This window comes from Oreochromis aureus, linkage group 10 (assembly GCF_013358895.1).
Source record: "Oreochromis aureus strain Israel breed Guangdong linkage group 10, ZZ_aureus, whole genome shotgun sequence".
NCBI lineage: Eukaryota > Metazoa > Chordata > Actinopteri > Cichliformes > Cichlidae > Oreochromis > Oreochromis aureus.
In genome coordinates this window covers 22563190-22588324 of record NC_052951.1, presented here as the reverse complement: position 1 = coordinate 22588324, position 25135 = coordinate 22563190, and the positions used below count along the sequence as shown (strand labels likewise).

The window sequence follows — 25135 nt, the reverse complement described above, 5'->3', positions numbered from 1 at the left end:
TTAGATATAAGATTGGAAATATCTATGGTTATATTTATATTCATAAGATGCCAGTGAGAGACTGATGTATTTAGTGGTTGGCAGGGAAATGCGATCCTTGTGAATGCATTAATGCCTGCCACAGAGATTAACTTTAGACCAGAGCAAAGTTCCTTCTCATTAGATTAGCTGCTTTATCCAGAGGGACTGAAAGTTACAGTAAATGTCTGTTTTGTAAATGCAATTAAAACATTCCCTTGTAATCTCTAATGTTAAATTGCTTGGAAGGAAGGGGCAGCAATTGCAGCGTCTATTTGCCCCAACTGTCAACTTTTAAATATACGTTTCTGAAAGAGTTATTTAAAAACATGGATGTACAAGTAGTTTTTAGCTTTAACTCCTGTTATATTCATTTAATTATCATTTAATTGAAGTCTGCTTGTCTTTACCATCACTTGCAGATGAGGACATCTAGTTTGGTATACTCAGTAGGCATACAGCTTTACAGTTTTTAGAGTCCAGCAGTAAAAAAGAAAAGTTGTAAAGTGAAACAGCTAGTATGGTGGTTTTAAATGCCCTTAAAATGTGGTTTATTGTTCTCTAGTTATTTTGTTGTTCTGTATTTTATTTATATTTTTCTTTCTTTTTGTAGGGTAGGTGCAGTTTATAGCGTTCATTTTAAAAGTTATAGAGCTAACATTAGAACAGTTTATAATGCCAGATGGTGGAGGTGGAATGCTCTCCTCTGACAAACAGTTAACTTGGAGGTTATATATTGTGTATTGTTTTTGAAGTGCTTGCTGGGGGAGTAAAAAGCTGTTACTGCTGTTAGGTAATCCATTATTTTCTAAATGTGACAAATAGAAACTGTGACAAAACACCGTGAAGCATCAGATTTTTTAAAATGTTTTTTTGCCACATTCCTTTTGAACAAAATAAATTTACTTTCATAAAATAAGAATCATTTAATTATCTAACGGCATGCACGCTGCTGTTGTAAATCTTTATTTTCAGCTTGTTCTGTGAGATATACATACTTGTATGCACTCATACAAAGTACCTACAGGAGTAACTGAATTCACCCAGCCATTGTATAATTTGCCACAGTTTAGCAGAATGTCACAGAGTGTTATGTGCATGCACACTCTGACACACAAAGCAGCATAAAGAGTATTCTGGTGTATGCAGAGGATGTGCATTAAAATGCCAAATGCTTGAACTGTATTTGTGTAAGATAATTTAAAAAAAAGAAAGAAAAGTCTTTGGATTTATTTATTTTTTTCGTTTTTAATGAATGAATGTTTCAAGTGACAACATGAAAAGGCAATCTATGTAAGAGGATGAGCTGTAGTGAATTTTCAGAGTCCTCTGCCTCTCTCTCCTTTTGATCTGGGTTGTTATTTCCACAAACCGCCATCTGCTCTCTTGTCAGAGCAGAGAACCTTGACTGTGGCTGAGAGACCTCTTGTCTCATTTTGCAGTCAGTTTGGGTATCTGACCTGCTTCAAGATTCGTGAACACATCTGTCTCAAAAAGCAGTCAGTTAGGGCATTATAATTACCCACTCATCTCAATTGTCACGCAATGCATAGCGCAGGACTAATACTTTATATGCTGCATCATATTCAGCCCTATTAAGCTTTCTGCTTATAATAATAACAATGGTTCTAGAAATCTCCAAAGCTGGTGATCTAGTTGTTTCTGCATCATTCCCTTGATCGTTGCAGTTATAAATCCACATCTTTGAAAGTAGATTTTAGATAGTAGAGAGTCTGCTTTTTAATTCCACTGCAGTAAATTCAATAGAGAAGTCGTTTGATGTTCAATGCAGTGCATTACTTTTTGCTAGACACTAAAAGTGAAGTCTCTCTAAAGTAATGTCTTGAATAAATATGATGTAGCCACCCATTGACTTTGAAACAGCACGAGTTCATTTAGGTTCAGTTCACTGAGGCGCAGCTTTTCAAGGTAGGGTCGGTAGAGCCTTTATGACTCTGGTTGTATGTTTGGGATCACTGTCATGCAGCAACATGAAACTTGCACACCTTCCTGATTGTACATGTCGAGTGCCCAAAAACCTTTGCACAGTAATGCATGGTTTTATTCTGACTTTTGAATTTCATTATATAGCATTTCATTTTTAATGTTCTCTTTTTTATTTTATTCAAAAATGCATTCAAATGTCACATATATATAATTATACATGTAGAATGTGACATTTATGTATTATATATAAATATAACTATACTAGTGTAATCCTTCTTATGGTCGAAAGATATCATACGAATGATATATTTTGCCTTTTTTATGTTGTTTTTATGTCACGACGTTGTTTCTCTGGCGATTGCTGCATTTTCTAATTGCAGTAGTGGACTGCAGACTAAAGTGTAGTGAACAGGATGACTGCCCTTCAGTTGGATCGCTGCCAGCTAAAAAGATTATGTGTCTTTGCCCTCCCCGGTGGGTTATAGTTAGTTACAGTTATTCTTTTAAAACCTTATTTTAATTTCATTTCAAGCTCTGTGTTGAATCAGTTGAACTGAGTCGAAACAGGTCAGGTAAGGAAACAGAGGGACACATAATGGTAAGCTAAGCAGACAGGCATTCAGGTGAATTGGCCCATTCCAGACAATGATGACTGTAGCAAATAGCCAGAGGAAGAGATTGCCTCTCATTTTGTGGGACAATCCAATCTCTCCCAGGCTCAACTTGTCACAGCACTGTTCTCCCACACTAATGTATTTGTGCTGAGAATTTTATTTAAAAAAATATATGAATAGATCATAAAAAAAGGTGCATTATTAAAGAATGATTGAGTGATATTGTAAGTGCAGGGGCTGGGGGCACATGACATCTGCAGTAGCATTGTATCATTTTATAAAGGCTATGTCTGTTTGTATTTGGTTTCTCTTCTGTCCCTCAGCCAGTGTCCAAAGGCTTGGTCTCTCAACTTGTCACTTCACATCAGGGCTTTCTGTATCGCCTGCAAGCCTATACCTGCATGTACAAACACAAAGACACATGCATTTGCATTCATGCACACACTCAAAGGGATACAAAGAAAAAATATTTTATTGTGACAAGCAAGAAGGCTTAAAAGTAGACCAGTGGACAGGATAGGGAAAAGATAGATGCAGAGGATTTAAATGTCAGACAGCCGAGGCACTACGGGCAAAGCTAACCTTACAGTTAACCCCTCAGTGACCTGGTTAAGCATGGTTCCAGAAGCTCTATTCACCCATCTGCCATGCTGGGGTTCAGTGATAATCAGAAGTGCAGATAAAAACAGCAAGTAAGGACGCTGAAAGTTGTCGAATGGGGGGAGGAGCAGACAACTAAATACAGAGCAGTGAAGGGTGGAATGGAGTGGTGGTTGTAGCATTTATCTGTCTGCAGTAAAACATTATTGCACAGAATCAATGTTTCGCACATTTGCAAAGATCAGGTGCACAGGGATGCGAGGCTTTACTGTAGTTTGGGAGCTTGTGTCTTATTTAAAACATAACAAGATAAAGATATATTGTTGTATCGTGATTAATTGTTATATGCAGTGCGCGTGCAGGGACACACCCTCAAAACCAGACAAAACTTTTTTTTAATGCATGCCACATTCCTGGTGGCTAAACAAGAGGGGTGTGGCTGTGTTGATACATTAGAGAAGCAAGTGTGTGAGAAGAGAGCGAGAGAACAGAGATAAATGTTGCGTTATGAGTAAAGATTTTTTTCTTTTAATCAAGAAATGATTTTTATTCCAGTTCTGCTAAATCACATCACCTGTGTGTTGCATTTACTTTAACTGTGAAATATTACCACAATAATATTCATCACCATAGTCAGAGAAATGAGCATATAAAGTATCTCTTAGATGGGCAAGGTGTTTTTCCTTCCAAGCATAAAGGGAATCAATGCCATTAGCCGTCTTTCCTTTTTGCAGCTAACTTTACTTTCCTTAGTAGTGAATGTGAGACGTTCTGGGTGGTCATGAGGTGGTTAATTTCCGGTCCTTTTAGCTGAGCACAAATATACCCTTTGTGCATCAGCCAGTGGAACATATCTGTGTGTGTTTGACAGTATGAGTGCTTTGGTCCGTGCCTTTGTCCATGAATTATTGCATGTTTTTTTGTGTCCATTTGCTTGCATGCACATTTCAGTGTGTGCTCCCAACTGGATATGAGCCTTTTTTTATGTATTGGAAGCTATTCTTAGAGTGACCTTCCAAAAGCCATGCCGTGCAGTGCTGTTGTCTGTGTGCGTCCGCCTGTGTGATTTAGGTTGAGTGGAGAAAGCCCAGGGACACATCAGTGGCCTTCTCCAGATTACGAAGCTCCTCAGTTTGAAGATGATTCTTTGATGGGGCAAATCTGGAGGCATTGTGGTCGAGAGGAAGTGACTTAGAAAGAGGAAGCAGTCAGCAATGAAAATGCATGAAAACACACGTGCACGAGAACACATATATACATTCATATAGAGACAGCCGCTTTAAAGTGATAAGGGTTTCCGCTTATAGCATGACAAAGAAAATCAGTGTTGCGTCTTTAGCCCTGTAGCGCCGTAAAAGGCATTTAACATAGATTCTTCAGACAGCCACAACTTCACAACTCGAAAATACAGGTTCACCGAAACAGATCCGAACTGTAAAATATTTTATACTAAATTTGTTGTTTTCGCACGTCATTTGACTCATCTTACATACAGAACCCCCAAAAGGTTTTTTTTAGAAGTTATTAATATTTTAGTTCTGTGTCAGGGGTAAATCAAATTCAACAGGGTTTTTTTTTAATATAGATCAAATGATTTTTTTTTTTTTATATATTTTAAAGAATTTTACTAAAAAAAAAAGAAACATGACAAAGATGTGAAGATGTTGCATTGCTGTCTTGCTATTGCAGATCAGGCAAGGTTATTCTTTTCTTTTCTTTTTTTTCTTTTTTTTTTCTTTATTTATTTACAAAACATTAGGTCAGCATGGATGCTATACACAGTCTCAACATTAATATCTACATACATCATGGTAATTTATAATTATTCCGTACAAAGGGTATACACAATCCATTTTTCCCAGAGCTTCTTGAATTTCTCCAGCTCAAGTCTAAGGACAAACGTAAGCCTCTCCATTCCAAAAATTTCTTTCACTATCCCACGCCACTGGGCCAGAGTTGGAGGATTAGCCTTTAGCCATCTTCGGGTTATGGCCTTTCTGCTGCTAGCCAAAAGTATTTTCAATAAATAATTATCTTTATGTGGAAGTGTCTTAGGTATCTTGCCAAGATACAAGGTAACAAATGAATAATCCATTTTTATCCCGATTATTTTGGCTGGATTCTTGGGCAGGCCCAGAAGACATGGAAATGGTTTGCCATGGGGGAACCGCAACCTCTCCATCATAGGCCCTGGCTCTGTAAGCCTGTTTGCCGAGCTGTTAATTTAGGAGTGATAAAAAATCTCACTACGTTTTTCCAACCAAACTCTCTCAAAGACCTTGAATTTGCAGAGGTAGCTTGAGACTCACAGATTTCCATCCAGCTCTCCTCTGATATTTGTGATCCTGAATTCCTCTCCCATTTTTGCTTGATATATAATGTAGAGTGGTTTTTAGAGGCTTGCATACTTCCATATATTTTTTAGACCAACTTCTTAGTGTCCTTTTTTTTGTATGCATCATGAAAGATATAAATTAGGTTGTATTCATTTTCCTCTTTGAATAGTAACTTCTTGTTATAATAGTCTCTAACTTGCAGGTATCTATGGAAGTCGTGCTTTTCCAATCCGAATGTATCTGAAATAGTTTCATAGCTTTGAAAGGCAAGGTTATTCTTATGTCACATATAGGTTCAACTGCAGAAATTCAAGGCAATGTAAAGATGAAAAATGACCAAGTTTCATAGAAGCTTGTACAGTTGAGACAAGAATGCCTGTCACTGCCTGCCAGGTTTAATTAAAGAAAACATGGAATGAGACAAAAGGCAATAAAACTAACTAAATTGGGACTTTGAATCCCTGATCAAATAACACACAATATGATCCAGAATGCTGTATGAAATTATTTCACTTTATTTTACTTTCTGGTGGATAAGTTGGTGATGAAAAGCAAATCAGCAAATTTTTTTTTTTTTTCCGATGGCGATGGTTCTATCCAAGGCCTCAGTCAGCAAGTGGCTGCTGGAGGATGATGGTAGTTGGTGTGAAATGGGTTGCCAAAGCAACAGTCACACAAGTCAGTGCAGTGACAACAGTTTGCTAGGAAAGATATGTGTTCCTCGACAGGTTGGCAAGTAGTTGCTGGTCTGTAGGTGAAATTGATTGGAAAGAAGTGTAGAGTGCTGCTCCGAAAACCTCATTGTGATTGCTTTGGTCACTAGCAGATAGCAGCAGTCACCCACAGTTCACATGCAAGATACCTACTTGTCTGCAAACATTTGCCAACTCCTCATTGAGCGTCTTTGAACTTGCAAAAATACAACACAAACCAGAACCTGATAACATTTACCTTTAAAGTAAGGACGATTATGGTGCAGTACCCTATTTGTAACAAATTTCACCCATCCAGCAACCACCCACTAACCAGTTAGGGAATATATATTTTTCCATAGCAATCGCTGGTGACCAGGGGGTCACTGGCCAGTCTAGTGTGACTGTGACTGTGTGACTGAAGGCTTAGAGGTTTATAGTTTCTAAAGGGTTAAGAAGCACTGAAACAATCTATTATCCATGGTGTGACTCTGTTGCAGTACTAACGACTCTCCCTAATCCTCTCCTACCCCACCCCCTCTCACTGTGAGTTCTCCCTCTTGCTTCTGGTTGATAGGTGTGATGGGCAGGAGTGGGAGTGAAAATGCTCTGACTCAGCCAGAATTCTCCTTTTGTGAAGTTAAATACGAGTTTAGACTCCCCCCATCCCCTCCCCCATGCTCCATATACACATTCCATACACCTGCCCCATACACTAACAGTATTCATATTTACGAGTGTTGGCTCTATGGAGTCCCTCCGCCTCCAGCCCTTCTCCCTTGTGCACTCATACAAAGAGATGATTTTTATTTTGGACCTGGCGTATTCCTGTGTCCTACTTTGTATGCATCCTCCCCTCCCCCTCTGTTTATCGCTCTCTTTCTTTCTGCCTTTCTCAGTCGACAGTCTAATAAGCCAGTAATTAACACCTGAAGAAAAAAAAAATGGGGATAGGCCATAGGAGAAGAGATTGCTTTGAGAAAATAAGACTGTTGTTTTCCTCCTCATTGATCACCTGCATGTAAAAGGCTGCCTGTGGGGACATGAAAGGAACGCAGATTTAGAAAAATCGATTTTTCTGATTTTAAATCTGTCTGAGATTTTATATTGTCAGTCTAATCTGTGTTAGATCTTTGTTATTTTGTGGTGGACAGACCATACAGAACACAGGGAGAATAATTGAAGACAGTGAGTGATAGTAGCTGGCAGATAGAATAATGTTATCAAAGGCAGCACATTGCTTCGTCTATGCAGCCTGACAAAGTCCTAACATCTTAACATTAATACTTGAGTGTCACTGCCCTCTAACATTTTTAACTGTGTCTAGTGATGCCAAACGATGCTACAACACTAGTATTATTACTTATTATTTTTTCTATTTAAAAGATTGAGCCAATACCAAAAGAAAACTATTAGTATAAATTATTATAAAGGGGAAAAAAAGTCCATTGTAAAAGAAGATGTAGCATAGATAATGGATTAAGCATTAAACACAATACTTTCACCTTTGGAGCATTAATCTCAACATTCATGCACCATTATGGTGCTCATTTTTCTTATGTGGTGGATGGAGAGACTGGGGGGTAGAATGCACATACACGTGTACATGTGCGTGTGCACACACAAATGGATGTGCATGCAGGCACCCTTCCAGTTTGTCTCTCAGAGAGTGCTTTTATGGGGAAAAGGGCTATATATTTCCACCTTCTACAGTTTTAAGGCCAGGGCAATACAAAGTGATATTTTTAATCGATCGTTATGTGTAATGTAGTGGTATGGATGGCCAGAAATTTGCTTTGAATTTCATGTCCTGGGTCATCACAAAGAATTGTGGAGAAGGAGGGATTTCTAGCTATTTTGCAGCTATTACTAAATCCTAAATGTAAAAATGCAAATGAACTTCTGGGATCTCTTCTTGTGACCCTGTTTAGATGGATGCAGATGGTCTGGAGGCTAAAAGCAGCTCAGAGCAGTTCTGCTCTGTGGAGCAATTGTTCCTAGGGCAAGCCCCTCATTGCTCAATAAACTGTTATAGTTTCACGCCAGAGCCCTAGTTATTCTTCTCAGTCAGCTTATTAGCCTTGGGTAATAATCTGCAACTTAGTGTTTCAAAGTAATTAGCCACAAGGCTAGAATTTTTGTGAAATACTCAGTGTCTGGCCAGTTAATATACACCATAAGAGGATAAAACTTACAGTTGCCATAAAACAGTAAGCAGACTCCCATGAATAATAATCATAATGACATAATGGCACCTCACCCAAATTCTAAGCACCCACTTAACAGTTATTTTTTTTTTCTGTTACTGTATCAAAACTCTTTAGTATCAATATGTCATATGTGGCATAAGATATTACAATGCACATCCTTGGAAGGAGCATGTTATGTTAATATGGCTAATACACACAAGCAGACCTATTACTGGTAAGGTTAACATAGGTTGCAGTGAAATTAAATCTCAAGTCACCCAAGCTTGGACTTTGTTTACAAAGAGGATTAACCTTCCTTTACATGAATATTTTAGCTTCAGTAAAACTATCCAAGAGGCGCAATGTACATGCAAGATAACTGGAATAATGTGCAAATCTAAGCACCAGGAGCACATTTGCCTAATAGATATATTCCAATAAAAATGCTGTCTTTAAGAATTTTTTTTCATGCAAGATTTTTAGATTGTTAAGGTATTTAAGACAGCACCACTTAGACTGAGTATACATAGGCATAAATTAGTGTTATAGTTTGGGGCAATAAAGTTGATAAGCCAGATATAATTAATAATACTGAAAGCTTAAAACCAGTTATCTAAAGCTCTTATCTGTAATAGCCCAAAGCCGTTGGGAGTACAATGAGCACTGATTGTCTTGTCTCACAGAGTATTTCTCTGAGCTTATCCATCCAACATAGATTTAAACATCCATATACTGTGGACCAGTATATTGCGCCATTATATCTGAAAAATCCTGCTATATATACATTTTTTTTTTTCATTTTCAGGCAGTCCTTATGATCCTTTAAACCTGACACTGCGATAAGATAATATCTAGTAAATGTTGATTAACTGCTCTCAGTGTTTTCAGTCCAAAACTCAAGTAAATAAGTGAATCCCTGCTTGGACAAAAGCAAGGGGTTAGAATCGGCTCTGATCAGTGAGTCTATTAAGAAATAAGGAAATTACAGTTTCCAAATTTGTCAGTGTCATTTTATGTTCTGATATTTAAAAGCAAGTCTTAAATCTATTACTAGCATTTCTAAAAGGGATCAGGAGGTACCTATAGATTTCTCTTCAGTTGAATATTTGATGACAAAATGTTAATGCTCTGATGTTTTTACACTTGATTGTTTCTTACTTATGCAAATATATGCTCTGCCACCATGTCCTTAAATTTTAGATTTAACCGGAAAGCTTTCAGACACTTAGACATAAAAATAGTTTAGCTGCTGTTAATTATTTAAATTGAACAGCTTGTTATTTTTGCTGTGTGTGTGTACCAAAGCAAAACATAAAAGCTAAATCATAAATATGCGCTTTACTATATTACTGAGAACAGTTGCAAATATTGTCCTCTGTTTTTTTCTTTCTGACTACATGTCTAGAAGTATCAAGTCAACAGTTCATTCATGTGTGTTTTTAGACTTTACTTTCCGTTTTACATACAAATATGAAGCTAAACTGATTAGCTCCCCTTACTTACAGCTTCTGAAAAAGTCCTCTGTGATTATTAGCCATGCCATCTCTCTTCTTGTCACCTTTTACCAAATGACTTGTTTATTTTGAATTGTAGTCAAACTGTCTTTTTTAAAGAAGCACAAATAAGTCTTTCCACTAGTGTCGTGACTGTTGAGTGCGAATAAGTCCTGTCACCCAGCCAAAAGTGATTAAAACAGAAAATGAGACTCGGGGTGGGGGGGGGAAGCAATATATTAAACACTGGAATAAAATGAGTGAGAGTTTGAACTTCAAGCTTATGTAATAAGTGTGAATCGCATCTCTCCTCAGTGTGTGAATAAGAAATAATGAAGCCATTTTTAGACGAGGTAAGCTGGAAAACTGATAAAATGAGGGGAGACCAAGAAATAAGTGAGGAATGTCTTGGCCTTGTTTTTAATTATGTGATATGACAGAAATAAACTCACACGTTTTAGATGCCTTAAAGATTCTTTAGAGAAATACAATATTTTACGGGGTTTGAAGAAGGATGAAACATGAACAAGATGTTCTTCATAGCCTCAGATGAAATACTTCTACAGAAAAATGTGCAGCCCACACTGGAATACCAAATTGGCATGATAGGCAGCTGTCCCTTGACCTGCTGTGGCGATTTCATTAATTATAAATGTGTTTCAGACGAGCCACTGAAGCATAAATGAAAATGTAAAATTAAAACTGCCATAATGTAGCCTCTTCATTTTCACTGAGCTTAAGGCCTCATTTTAAATAGGGCCCTTGGGTAAATACCTTGAAAATCCTTGCTTAGTGTTTTAAGTTTTATTAATTTGTGTTACCTTTCCCTTTTTTTGCTAAACTGGCCAAATAATGTTATGGAAAATAGGTTTGCCAGCTTCTGACTACCTGTCATAAATCCTACAAACAGTCTTGCTCTCAATAATTTGAGAGCTATTAGTGTGTCTGGGAGAGGGATAATCATCTGTCCCTGTCACAGTAAACACAATGTTAACAACAAGGCAATCAAACTGTGTAGACTCCTGCCTGGTGTTTAATCATGCTGCTGTGTTGCCGCAGTTACTCACCATGACAATGCGGTGCTTTTTTTAATCCTTTTTTTTTTCTTCTTTTTTTCTTTTCTTTTCCTGTGACATCATCTTGCCACCCACGGTCGGGGAAGAATAGCTTCTGTAGGCTATGGAGGCAAAATGCAAAGGGATTGTAACTAGTTAATCACTTCTACATAACCTGTAGTCATGTCAGCGAAAGTGGTGCGTTAACATTGCCTGTTCGTCTTGTTGACCCTGGCAACCAGCCGTGGCTTTACGCTGGTCATTAACAAAACTCCTTTCTTTCTCACAAACGCACAATAGCATCTGCTGTCACCTCCGATATACATGACCCTTGACAGGAGAAGAGCTCAGTAAGACAGCCTGTCAGCAGCTCTGCAGTGTGTCTGGCTTGTCTGCCTTCACTGGATGGCCAGCATGTGCCTCAGGTCCTCCCTGCCCATCCATATCTACACCAATTTAAAGCCTGGCTGCCAGCAGAATGATATTCTCATATGACATTTTTTTGTTTTTTTTCCTGAGGTCAGCAATCCAGAATTACAATGTTTCTTTCTTTTGACCTACTGGGGCTATTTTATAATATTGTATGGTCACACTGAGACCAGCAGCCCTTTTTGCGTGTTCAACACTCGTACTCGTGTGTACTCGTGTATCAAACACATAACGATAGAGCAAACATTGTGTGTTTATAATAATATGTCTCTACTGTTACACCACAGTAGAAGGTTCATACTGGAAGACTGATCCTTTTTTGTTTCTTGTGTGCATCTAATTGTATTTAGTGTGTTGTCTCTGCGGCTTTTAACAATAAAGCAACACTCTTTTCTGATGAATGATCGTGCCTGCCGAGTTTTTATTGCTTTTTGTAGATTGCATCAGCTCGAAGTAAATCACTTTTGCCAAGAAAACGTGTGATCCTAATAAAAATAGGTGAAAGCATATCTTAATGTAAACAATAGTTTTGAGCTTTTTGCTGTGTGGTTGATTTTTTTTTCCCCCCACGCAGCTGTCATCACCATTCTTCATTCCTAAATTATAAACAGAAAAGATTGGGGTGAATTGATAGTGGTGCAATTATGCAATAAGACTGAAAGGGTTGGCACGAATGTCAATGAAAGAGTGGCAAAGAAAGGAGAAAGTGAGATTTGTGTGTTACTGGAGAAGTTAGAACATTGCACGCAATGATGATGAAGAATCAAAGACTTAGCGTATCACTGAACATGTGGATATTATTAGATGCACATGGAAAGTTGTGAGAGCTAATAAATAGTATCACACCTGTATTATTATCGGTAACCTTAGCATTAGCAGCTTTAGAAAGGGAACGCTTTCTAGAGACACTGTGAAGATAGAGTGTGAAAAAACCTCATGTGTTTGAGTTAAAATTAGTTTGAGCACCTCAGTTAGAGGGAGAGTGGACATAGATGTTTAGATGATGGACATTCCAGCTCCAGCCCAGTAGAATATAACCTCATGTAAACACACACACACACAGACACTGAGCTATATCAGAGAGTACACAAGTGGACAAGTATACAGAAACTGAGATATGCAGGAATGCAGGCAAAACCAAACTTTTGTTCTTCCAACAGCAACAAATGTAACAAGGTACAAATATCAGAAATAATTGAACTTAAAGCAGGAATCTGGTTCTCCTTTTGGTACATATTTGTTGATTTTTTTTAAATGCTCCTACAAGATTTTTAAAAATCTCCATTCTGTGATACTAATTCAATTACTGTTGGATTAGACGCTCATTTGTAATTACAAACGTAAATAACAGACGGTGTAAAAGATGGTCTTAGCTGTTGTAATGTCACCCACGGATTTCTGATTTCTGGTGTTTAAGCATTGAGGTGAACATTTAAGAATGCAACATGTGAAACTCCACACTCATTGGCTACTGATGTGCGATTAGCCGTCAGCCAATGAGCGTGTGGATTCATACCACAGATAATTCTTCACACCACTGAATGACACTTTATGGGGGATCAAGTTTAAAATTCTCACACTATTATTCCCACTTTGATTCTCTGTCACAATGGGTTGAAAATATTTCTGTAACACTGATTTTGCATATATTTAATACAAGCATCATCTCTGTGTTTGCACTTTTTGGGACAAAGCTTACAAAGCGCTGCATAACAATATACCTGAGTGTTGTGACTTTAAATCTGAGGGACTAAATTTACTTACATTTAAAGTATGTTGCATCCCCGTCATGAACTTAAACTAGCCAGGGAGCTGGAAGCCATTTTGTTTTGAGTGGACTAGAGACATGATTAACAAACTGCTGCAATACTACAGGGCTGTAATGGCAGACGTTCTGATACTAACACATCGCGCTGCCAGAATAAAGGGCATCGGTCGATAACACCTCCTCAGAGTGTCTTTTTGGCAAGTGCTGCGGCCTGTAATGAAACCAGCAAACAGATGAAGAGAAGCATGGAGCAGAAGGGTCTTACACCAACCGACCTCACCCCTGTGGTGGAAAGTCCATTATTGTTAAGAGTCTGGGAAAATCTGAAGGAGGCTTTGTGCTGCTGACAAAGCTGAAATAAGCGTATGAACCGGAGGTTTCTCAGCTGTCAAGGGTCTCGGTTTTGGGCCCCTGCTAATGTAATGTTAATAAAAACAAAACACTGAGCCGTCTGACCCCTGAGAGCAGCCTTCGTGTCTCTCCTGTAATCTTACAAATCCAGTCAGTGCACTGTAATATCTCGTGCACCTGCGATATGAACAGTTATAGTTGTGCTGCCGGGGTTATTACACAGGGCTTATTTGATGACGCCATCGATGGCTAGGTGAATGAAAGGGGTGTGTGCTGGAATACATCACGAAGATTTGGCCCTTGTGCAGTTGCTATGAGGTCTGTGGCAATATACAGCCTGCGCATGGCCACAGACATAATAAACACTGACAGCCTCCTCGCTTTCTCTCTCTGTCTCTCATTAATGGAAAAATACACAGATGTTGGCTGTTTTCCACTGCAGTATGTGTTGTGTGCCCTTTCTCATGAGAGAAATTATTAGCCAGCTGTTCATTCCCCAGCTGCATAGGCTATGGTGTGCCATGGGTGCTTAAACACACACACACACACACACACACAAACACACACACACACGTGCACAGAGATATATCAGAGAGTATATTTCTGCCCCACAGGTTACAAGCCATAGCGAGAGGCCAGGGGAGGTTCTTGACACAGTTAATTGTGTGATGTTAATCAATTAGCAGACATCTGACTGAGCTGGAGGCCAGCAGCGAACTGTCATTAGACTCCCAGAAACAGACAGGTGCATCGGTAGACAGCAAAAAAAAAAAAATTAGACAGTAGCTATTGGCAAGCAAAGCTGTATTGTAAAGCTGAGGCCACGGGTATGTGTGTGTTTGTGCGTGTTCCAACATGACTGTCTTTCTATTTAGATGATCATGATCAATTCAGCCTCATTACAGGATGTTAGATGCACATTTGAAAAGTGTGTGTGTGAACATTTGTGCATTTGTGAGTCCTCGCATGTTTGGCACGCATGCTTAGCATGCATTTTAAACAGGCAGGCTAGATCATCCATATTGTCAGGGTCAGGTCTTTCTGGGCTCAGCTAACCTCAACCTTTTAACACCCAACATCTGCTTGAGTCAGCTAGCCAGCCCAGGGATGGCTCATCATCAGCTGGACGGTGGTGTTCATGTTCCAGCTAAATACTGGCAAGAGACAAGCGTTTGTGTTTGTGCATCCAAGCAAGTCCAGCTTCAGCTCTCTGAATCGCTCTGTTCCATTTTAGATCTCAGGTTGCCTTGGGCAAACATGCAGTCAAGACTGTGGTTACACAACATTAAGTATTGAAGACCTAACAGTTTGTCTAATCTATGCTTGGTGTTTCTGTGTTGACAGCATTCTTTGAGCTGCCTTCTTCATAAGCAGACAGTGTGAAATTGCTTAACTCGCACTGGTCCTACAGTACTTCTGTATGGACTGTGAATCAGTTCTTGATACTAATCACTCTTCTCAGTTCTGCATATTTTACACTACATGATAGCATAAATAAAGCACACAGTAAACTGTATGCTTCATGTTTGTGCTATCTTCCTGATGCCTTGTTATACATTTCCATGCTCTTACTCTTTTTACCCTCTTCTTGTTTTTTATGTCTGTCCAGGAGACTATGTGGTGCTGACTGTGTACTTTGATCTGAGCAGGAGAATGGGTTACTTTACGATCCAAACGTACATCCCATGCACACTTATTGTTGTCCTCTCCTGGGTCTCATTTTGGATCAACAAGGATGCAGTGCCTGCCAGGACATCATTAGGTAAGGAAAAAAAAAAAAACATGATGTCATTGCTGCCTCTGACTGTTTAAAGAAAAAGTATGCAAGTTCATCAGCAAAGAAAAATGAATATAAATTAAATGTTTTTGCTTTTTTTGTTCTTTTATACATATCTCTCCTTTGTGTAAAAATCATAAGGCTTTATCAGAATTACTTTAATTCTTTTTTTCAATCAGTCCACTTAACCCTGACACAATCTTTGCTTTAATTACTCCCCTTGGTAAAACACATCTGACTTGTGTGGTGATTAGGCAGCACCTCATATTGTAAAACAGTCTGCTCAAGCTTCCCATTTCTTGTTGTTCTTTTCGTTTTGTCTTCTCTTTTCACAAGACTGCCCCTGACTGTTTCCAGTCAGGGGCAGCACATCTGCTTAGGAATCTAGTGCATCTTGATTAGAAGAGCCTGTCCTAGCACATATGTTTGCACGCATGCCTTAATGAGGCATTAATTATGCAATGCAGAAAGGAAGATGCAGAGATGCCTCGTCAGCACAATAATAATGCAGGTGGCTTCCTCACAGAATGCAAAGAGGCACCCTGCATGAGGGGAAAAAAGGAGAATTTCAAGAGAATTTTTCAGGTTTTGAACTTGCCCATAGCATCTAATGGACATTCTCAAAGGTTTTCTTGTTATGGAGTAAGAAAAAATATTCCTTTGTCAGCTTTTTTTAGACCCTCGAGGCTCCAAAGCCTGACCTGAAGTCCATGTGGTGTGATTATTAGCATTAGCAAGAGTAACTTTATGTAAAATAATCCCTTCTGGCCAAAAACCCCCTTTCCACCTTCCTACCATCACTGCTTTGTCTGTCATTAATCTTTCTAAAAATAGGTTGTTTTCTTGTTTTTCAGCCTCTGGAGTCCAGACGTGATTTGCAGTTGTAGTAATAACACAGTTAATTCCCTGCTAAAATTATACCAAGAGTGAAATGTCTTAATTTCCTCTTTAAAACATGATGCAGAAGGTGCGTGGAGCCTGGTGGCTAGGAAGCGGATTAATTCAGATGACATAATTCGTAATCCTTCAATGCCATCCAGAAATATATCAATTCACTCACAGTACTACAGTGTTAATCTTGGCGCAGACTGATATCCTTCAGGCCACATTAAATTTAGACATAAATCATCTTCTTTATATACGAAGCGAGTCCCCTAACACGTATGGTCTATTTAAAGGGAAGAAGGCGGGCTTGTTAGTTGCTTTTTTGTTGGTGTTTGGGGATTGTGATGGTGTTGTTGGTAATCTGCTGTGTATGTGTACTTACAAACACATTTCCTCGTCATGTGCCATCACTCTGCCTCCATCTACATCATCATTAGAGCCCAACAGAGTGAGTAAAAGGGTTAGCAGATGGTGGATATAGCAATGCAGTATGTCACTGTTGTGGTCAATTGCAGTTGAAATGTCAACCAGTAAGTAGCTATGTGGATCAAGGCAACAGTAAAACAGCTGCTCGCTATTCCCACATGGCTATTCCAGTGTTAAGAGCTAACAAATCAAAAGCCACTTTTTTTTAACCTTTTATACTGATACAATATACAGTGCATAGACATCATGCATATGAAGAGAGCATTTTTAAACATATAATAGCAACTTGGGATGTGCAAATTATACATAGCAAGAATAATCGAACTTGTAATCTGTCATTATTTAAAACTGATCAGATTTTTTTCCTTTTTCCTGTTATTTTATTACCAGGCATTACCACAGTGCTGACCATGACCACATTGAGTACTATTGCCAGGAAATCTCTTCCAAAAGTTTCCTATGTGACAGCCATGGACCTCTTTGTGTCTGTCTGCTTCATTTTCGTCTTCGCCGCACTTATAGAGTATGGCACACTGCACTACTTTGTCAGCAACAGAAAGCCGAGTGCCAAAAAGGACAAGAAGAAGAAGAATCCGGTGGGTGTCTTTCCAAAACTAAATTGAACTTTTTTTCAGTTATCATTAGGAGTTTCTCAACTATGGATCTTCGATTTAACAATGAGACCACAAATAACGTTTTAAGTGTTTACTATTTCTGGATGTGTATTTTAAATTATTAGTTAGATAAATAGTCAGATTATCTCTTCACATGTTTTTTCCCTCCCCCACTCTGCTACAGTACTGGGATAAGCTGCAAAAAAAGTTCTACAGTGTTTAGAATTCCTAAGACAGTATTTTCCCAATGGCCACCACCCCAAATTACTCAATGAGTAATGCAAGCAGGTCAAATCTTTCATAATCCTCTACACATCTGCTACAGTTGTAATTTAGATCCAGGTCACGTGACAGTTGAATTGCCTCATACTTTACAAGTCTTAAGCCCCCAAGAGATCATGCCAGCTCAGTTTAAGGACCATGATCTCTGACCTAATATTTTGGAGGATGTTTATGGTATACAGCAAAACTAGCAGTTTTTCTCTAATCACTTAAAGTTGATTTGTGTAAGAGGAACAATTTTTAATTTAAAAAAATGATTAAATATACCTCTTGTGCTATTTACTTTATGGCAAGACAAAGTTCCAGCTGTTTTTTTGGGGAAGGATAATAATTGTTTTAACAAGGCTTTTCAGTGAAAGATATTAGATCTTAAATCAAGTACACCACAGTGGTGTGATGAGAATCATTCAAATGAAAATTGGTGAAAATTGAGGTGATCTAGATGTAGTCTCTGTAACTAAGGTTTTGCATATAGTCAGAATGTCTTGCGGGTGAATAAAAGAATAATGAAGTGGAAGGTGTAATGCTAGTTTGCTATTTCAGAGGGGAAGACCAAGTCAAGCAAAGAGAAGCTTTCTTTTTTTCTTCCATTTTACTATTTCATTACTATTTGCTGTTTCAGCTACATTTGATATGACCCTTTGAAGAATTTGAAATATTCTCAGGAATTACAATAAAATAAACTACGTATAGTGACACCGACTACAAGGCTAGTGAAATACTGTGTAATTAAAAACTTGAAGATACGATGAAGTCACAGTCGCAAGGAGTTTGTAAAGCTTGAATTAAAGTGGATGTAATGTTTTCCTAAGGCAGCATGTAAAATACATGTATCCTACCATACATCTCCCCCTGTGTCCGTTCGTAATATGTATGTCTCCTTGCAATATATATCCTCTCTTTCCATTTTGAGTTAAATAGTGCAGTATGTGTAATTTTCACACATTATCTTTGTGTTTCTCTTTATTTTTTATGGTTATTTTCTTAATTCTCTGTTTACATGTATTCTGTGTTTTTGTTCTGTTTTGTTTTGTCCTGTTGTGTTACTCTCTTTCAATTCCACATATTCTTTTTCTCCTGTTGGGACAAAAGCTCCTCCGGCTCTTTTCCTCAAAGGTATATTGCCTGTGTCTGACTGCATGTGTCTGCTGCATTTTGGCTCTCTGAGCCCCCAGTACCTCACTGCTTTTTTCTGTCTGTTCTACAGCTGATACACCTCTCTATATTCCCTCTTTATCTACCTGCATTCTTACTGTACTCCTCCTCATTTACTAAATAGGTATCACAGATAACATTAAAAAGGGCGCTCTGCAGTGCACAGTGCGGAGGCAGCCAGCCAGACATACTTGCAGTGTTTAAAATTCAAATAAGCATCCCACACATCCCATGTCAGGAAGAATGTAATATTCCAGGCTCAGTGTGGACTTAATTCTGGCTCCCTCTGTCCTGTTTCACTCTTTGTTGTTGTTGTTACCACAGCGAACTAGCAGCTGCTACAATAGCTTCCTCTTCTTTCCCTTCTTCTGCCAGTTAATCTATACCTGTGTGTTTGTTGGGCTTCTCAACCTGACGCTTCCTATAGAGTCAGCAGAGCCTTAACAGACTGAAATAGACAACCCATGCAGTGTGCTAGGTCTAAATTAAATTGGAAACCATTTAAAGGATTAACACACAGTGAGACAGAGACACCTAACAAGCGTCCAGGGTAGGCGAAAGCAAGCAAAGATTTAAATTGAGCTTAAACCACAAACTGCTTTGTTGATACTTTACTAGACTAAATAATTTAAAGTAAGATTAGTTAGATTTCCGGGAATCTAAATGTACTGTTTAAAATCACCACCTGCAATGTGGAAACACTACTACAAATTATCAGCTTAAGCTAGATAAGCAGTATTAATCCTGAGTGTTTCCAAATCTTTTGTCTTCTCAGAGTGGTTGTCTCCTTTCAGTCGGTTAAAGCTGCAAATGCCACTGTGTTGGTTCTTTGTTTTTATTTCTTTATATCTTTTGCTAACACCGACTCAGCATTGCCCAGCTTGACCAGGCCATGCGGCGGGATGCTGTTAATGCTCCTTCTGCTTGAGCTTCCACTGCGCTTTCTTCAGTGCAACCAATCCCCCTTTGAGAATGGAGCCATAACCTGCTCTGCTAATCCCGTCATTAACTTCACATATGGTCCGTTAAGAGGACAAAATGCTGAAACTAACCTGTGCGTCATTTTGTTGTGGTTATGTATCCTTTTCAAAGGGTCAGCAGATTTTTGCACTAGTGCTGGGCAATTTCAGTTTCAGGGAATGAACATTATTTTGAGTTGTATTTTAAGCTTGTTTAAGGATGCATGCTTACAGCAGATAATGAGGTGTACTAAAACTAAAACTGCATTTTTATTATTTTTTTTTCTTTTGCAGTAAACATGCCTTTTCTACATACTATATTGAAAAGGAACAAAAGCAATAATGAGGCAGATGAAAACAAAAAGCATTCGCCGTTTTGAGATGGTTGTTAACTCATTAAAAGTGTTTATATTCTCACAAAACAGAATATGAATATGTGTTGTAAACTATAATTGGAGTGTAAGTGCAGTCACTTATAGGCTACACTGGCACTCCAAATATGGTTTACTTGGAGTGCAAAATTATAGATTATCGTCGCTGTTAGCTATCTATAGTCTCTCCATAATGGAGACAATATATGAGAAACAATCTAAATCTTTTTTCAGTGGGAGAGCAGTCATACGAAATTCTTGGAGTACACTTAACTGACTCCTTTTAAACCATGAGGCCGACACCCTAGTTTATCAGCAAGGTCAAGGAAACTTTTGTCAAAGGGAAGAAAAGCATTTAATCTGCAAAACAGCAAGACTTCCAATTTCTGCAAAGGTGACATGGCATTTGAAGATAAAGGCTGATGAAAATGGTCTATTTGAATACTAATTGTCTCTCTTTAGAATGACAGGACCAACGAGTGACTGATGTCACTGTCCTATTTTAGAAACCTTAACAAATGAAAGTCATGTGCCCTGCAGTGGTGAGCACAGATTGAAAAGAGGGTTTATTTTAACCCATCTAGTTACAGAAAGAGTAGGTTGGAAAAATACTGAGCTTTGTGCTGCTCAATTGCCAGCACATGCTTTCTCTTAGCTACATGATGCATCATAAGCCAGTTACAACATATCTCTTAAATGAATTTTCAGAAAAACATCCATTCTGTTCCAAAATCACTGAGTGTTAAAAAGATCTTTAAAATGTCTTAGAACAAAATATGAATAATCATCTGCTTTCGTTGACATTTTGTAGGATTATTTAATGTAATGTTTCGAATGCAGAGCATCACAATAAGAAATGGAGGGCCCATTGCCCAGCACTAGCTTTGTATAGCTGGCAAATAAAGCAGTATGGACCACTGTACTAAAATTTAACTGATTGCTTCAGCTGCCTATTACACCCTAGCCCAAAGGTGTAATTTGCATCATGGGTTCCATGGGGATAGACCCTTTGTCATTTTAAGCCTCACTAATTACAACTACAGGTGGTAGTTATGGGTCTATTTGTATTTCTTGACGCTAAAAGGGTCCATTGGCAAGTTAAAGGTGCAAATTACATTCTGCTGACTAATGACTGAAAATGAAGAAGAAGACAGAAAATGGCAGCTCAAATGAGGTCCCCTGTTATGTCAGTGAAGTCTTCATTAGAGCTTTCTCAGGTTCTGGTGGCTAATTGCGTCATTTTGTCCTGTTAAAAGCAGACACCCACGGTAGACATCCGTCCGCGCTCGGCCACTGCCATTCAGATGAATAACGCCACGCACATGCAGGAGCGAGACGAGGAGTACGGCTATGAATGTCTGGATGGAAAGGACTGCACTAGCTTCTTCTGTTGTTTCGAGGACTGTCGCTCCGGAGCCTGGCGGCACGGCAGGTTGCACATTCGCATCGCCAAGATAGACTCTTATGCACGCATCTTTTTCCCCACTGCATTTGCTCTCTTCAACCTGGTCTACTGGGTCTCCTATCTCTATCTCTAGGTGCAGGTGTGTATCCAGCCTTATCATACAGTCCATTACATTCTACATATGCTCTGCGCCAACAAGTGACATTATGGAGGAGGGGACCCACTGAAATACCCAGAGATTTGATTATAGCATTTCTTCTATTTCTTTTCTTTTAATCCAATTAAATCTCGTTTATTTTATCAAAGAACTCTGACAGACATTGCAAATGTTGTAGCATTACATTTAACTGGTGTGAAAAGGTTTATAGATGTGTTGAGGAACTATGGATTGTGTAAAAGATCAAACAAAGTTTTGTTTCATTTTCACCACTTTATTTTTGAATTTGAAATTTGAAATATACGTCTCAATGGGGGGTTTACCAGTTGTTTTATTAGATAAAAGATCATTTCACAAGAACCAATTAGTAATTCAATAACAGCAGTTCAGATCATGTCAGATCAAGTATTCATCAGAAAAAGTCAATAGGTTTCAGAGGACAATTAAAAATAAGATCCGAGTGCTTTGCAGAATTCAAAGTGATATCGATGTGTTTTTGTAAATGATTATTACTAAATCAACAAATTCTTAAAAACAAAAAGAGTGTGACCAGTTTATGGTGAGTAATAATACATAACATCTTTTGCATTGACTGTACCTTTAATTATGTTCATAGTTCTTTGTTCATTTACTAAAAAACAAAATCCCAAGCACTTTAACAGAGCTGTTAGACACTGACATGAGAATATTACTTTTTTTTTTTCCAATTTATTTGTTTAGTGTGGTCAAAGTGTGGTGATGCTGTTTATGGACTTCTACTGTACAGACACTGTATATATTTTACTATTGCATAGTGGTTTACATTTATTGCATGCACCTTTCAGGCCAAAAAGCAACTTATTTTATGGTCTTCTACTGTTGGCTATGGAAAATAAGAAAACAAGCACTAATAATTATCATTCAGGATACTCTTTTTTTATGAAAATTCAGAAAGTGACACAGTAAAAATCAGCCGAGTTGATGCTTTTAAGTTGAGGAATCCCTCGTGATTACAGATGGGAGGATCATCCCAGGGCAGAAAACTGGTTTAGTCAATTACCTTGCAGCCACTAGCTTACACTTCATCCCTTTCTCCGGTTGCTGTAAAAGTGCATATTTGCAACATGACACCACGCTATTGTGTTTTTAGTTATGGAAGTTTGTCAGAGTGGTAACTGCAGCAGCATATTCAGAGCCTGAGTTTTACTTTTGAATAGAGGATACTCTTCAACTAATCTACAGACAGCTGTAGGGCATTTTGCAATCTTTGCAGTTGAAAGTTCATTCTCTTTGTTATTCTACTAAGATTACAAGAAAAAAACGAGGCTTTTATTCAAGTGTAAGAACAGATGTAACCTTTTTTAATCAAGCATTTCATTTCCTGTGTCTTTGAGAAGAATCACATTGAGAATGTAACTCATTCGTAGTGGGAAGATATATTCAAAAGGCTGAGAAGTCTGGTATTGTTTCAGTATTATTATTATTTTTCTTCCATTAAAAAAAATGTCTGAATGTATAGAGAGCAGAAAATAAATGAAACGTTTCTGAACTGTAAATGCTATGTATGATACAGTACAATCCACTTTACAGATCCCTTACAGCAGGCACCAGTATGCAACTAATGGAGAGCTCACTGATTGTGTACATAAATTATGAATAAAAAAACTGGTCAAGCCCTTGGGATATTTTGTAAAGGGTATATATTTTGTAATTTCAGCATTGCTATTATATCAACGTAAAGTATATCACACCTATTATATTATGGTTTTACCAACCATGTAGAATATTTGGGGGAAATGGGGTATTTATTTATTTATCCATTGCTGGCATTTATTTATTTCTTGAAAGAAAATGCATTTTATGCTCATATAGCCCCTGAAAAGAAACGCAGAATGCTGTCATTTATATCAAAGATACATTTTTGTTTAGTGTGTCAATGGAGCTTGAGCTTATTTATCTTGTGTTTTGTTGTGATCAGTGTACACTACTCTCACAAAAGCCTGTCAATCTGTTATATTTGTTAAATTAGTGGCTTGCAGCATTACCTGTTGTGCATCTTCTGAGTAGTAGACTTTATTTAATGAAAAAAATATATATAAATATACAAAAACAGTTCCCAAGCCACCAGAAGAAGAACATTTGCTTGTCTAAATGACTATTAATTGCGTTCACTTTTCCAGCCATCTCATTGGTTTGCTTTGGTCTTGACATCTGAAATAAATAAAGCATCTCTGGTTATACAAATATATGTATTTACCAGATTATGTCATATTTCTTACAGTTCTTTCCCTTTTGTATTAAATGGTTGTCCTGTTGTGTTACAAAGCTACCACCTAGTAGTCTGAATCTGTCTTCAGTGTATACATATGCTATTTCTCACATCTTTAGGGTTTCCAAGTGTGTCAGTAGCAATGTAAACTGGTCCTCATCAGTGTTTGTTTAAAGAAGTGTAATGGAGTGACTACATCTTATAAAGTGCCAAACTGACACACACTGAATAGAGAATATCTAACTTTAATATCATCATATACTACTTTGTAAAAGAAAAGACATGATAAAAGGTGAGGGTTTTCTTTTAAAAAAAAAAAATGCTGCCCTGCAGGATGGATTAGCAGGTGCCCTGGATTTCTTTTTTCTTTTAGTTCAAATTTGACATGATGCAGAACCAAAAGCATCAGCTATGCTCGAATGAACATGAAACTAATAAAAATGATCAAGGTAAAATGGAAATTACTTGACTGTGTGACGTACCTTATTAATGCTGACGAGAGTGTGTGCTGTGATTTTAAGAGAGGGTCAAAAAAAAAAAAATATTATGAAATATATTTTTTTCCATAATAGATGCTTGTTGATTGATTTCTTTTGTTTGTGTGTGCTCTACAGAAAATGTAGAGATAGAAAATTGTGTGGGAGGTACTCAAGTGTGTTTATTCTCAGTAGCGTGCATGTTGAATATGTTTGAGGTTTAAAAGGGATGTTTCGAAGAATTGGGACTCGCTCATCTGCAGGTGAATCCTTAATTCTTTGCCTGCATTGACATGGACACTTAACACTGTACTTATTTTTGATGTGATTTTATTTATTTTGGGACCCACAAATGAGACATATATGTGAACAGCACATGTTGATATTTTCTAATATGTGTATTTTGCCAAACTGCAGAAAAGAAAATAAGCGCTGGAATCACAGAGCCCAGTAAAAGGTATTGTGAGGCTAAATACATTTCACACGATTCTCCATACATACAGTATAATAGTTGTCTCTCATCTATGTACATTTGGTTATTGTATAAAATGGGCACTGATCAATTCTGTTAGGATCTGCATAATAAATTATATATGTGAAGATAAAAGTCCTTTTCATAAGAAAATTGCACATAGCTGTGGAATTTTACAATAAAATGGTCGCATTTATCAGTGTGTACAGGTTCATTTATTATTATTATTACTCTTACTAATGCTGTTGTTGTTGTTGTTATTATTGTGGGGTGTACAGTGGTCAGTATGTTCTCCCTGCCCCTGCTTGAATACTCTGCCTTCCTCACACAGTTTATATATTGGGTTTAATTATCCTGTAATAACAACAGAATTATTGAGGTAATCACTGAGCATCTGGATCATTCTTATCCAGTTT

General features: G+C 37.9%; 1 protein-coding gene and 1 long non-coding RNA gene across 8 annotated transcripts in view; one reads left to right on the top strand and one right to left on the bottom strand.

Moving 5' to 3' along the window:
* Positions 1-24898, top strand: part of gabrg2 (gamma-aminobutyric acid type A receptor subunit gamma2) — a 43810-nt gene extending 18912 nt beyond the window's left edge. The window contains exons 7-11 of one of the 7 annotated variants that reach the window (XM_039618921.1): positions 15102-15254; positions 16971-17176; positions 18569-18592; positions 21218-21393; positions 21500-24898. In XM_039618921.1, coding sequence (XP_039474855.1) covers positions 15102-15254; positions 16971-17176; positions 18569-18592; positions 21218-21393; positions 21500-21593 — 653 coding nt within the window. In that variant the 3' untranslated portion in view covers positions 21594-24898. Of the gene's footprint in view, positions 1-440; positions 1076-11244; positions 11733-15101; positions 15255-16970; positions 17177-18568; positions 18593-21217 lie in introns of those variants that run through there. The other 6 variants (XM_031725940.2, XM_039618920.1, XM_031725941.2 and 3 more) reach the window with 6 other exon arrangements.
* The window catches only part of LOC120442393, a 143073-nt gene continuing 128898 nt past the window's right edge, over positions 10961-25135 (bottom strand). Inside the window, exon 3 of the long non-coding RNA XR_005614710.1 lies at positions 10961-11066. This is a non-coding gene — a long non-coding RNA (uncharacterized LOC120442393). The remainder of the gene's footprint in view (positions 11067-25135) is intronic.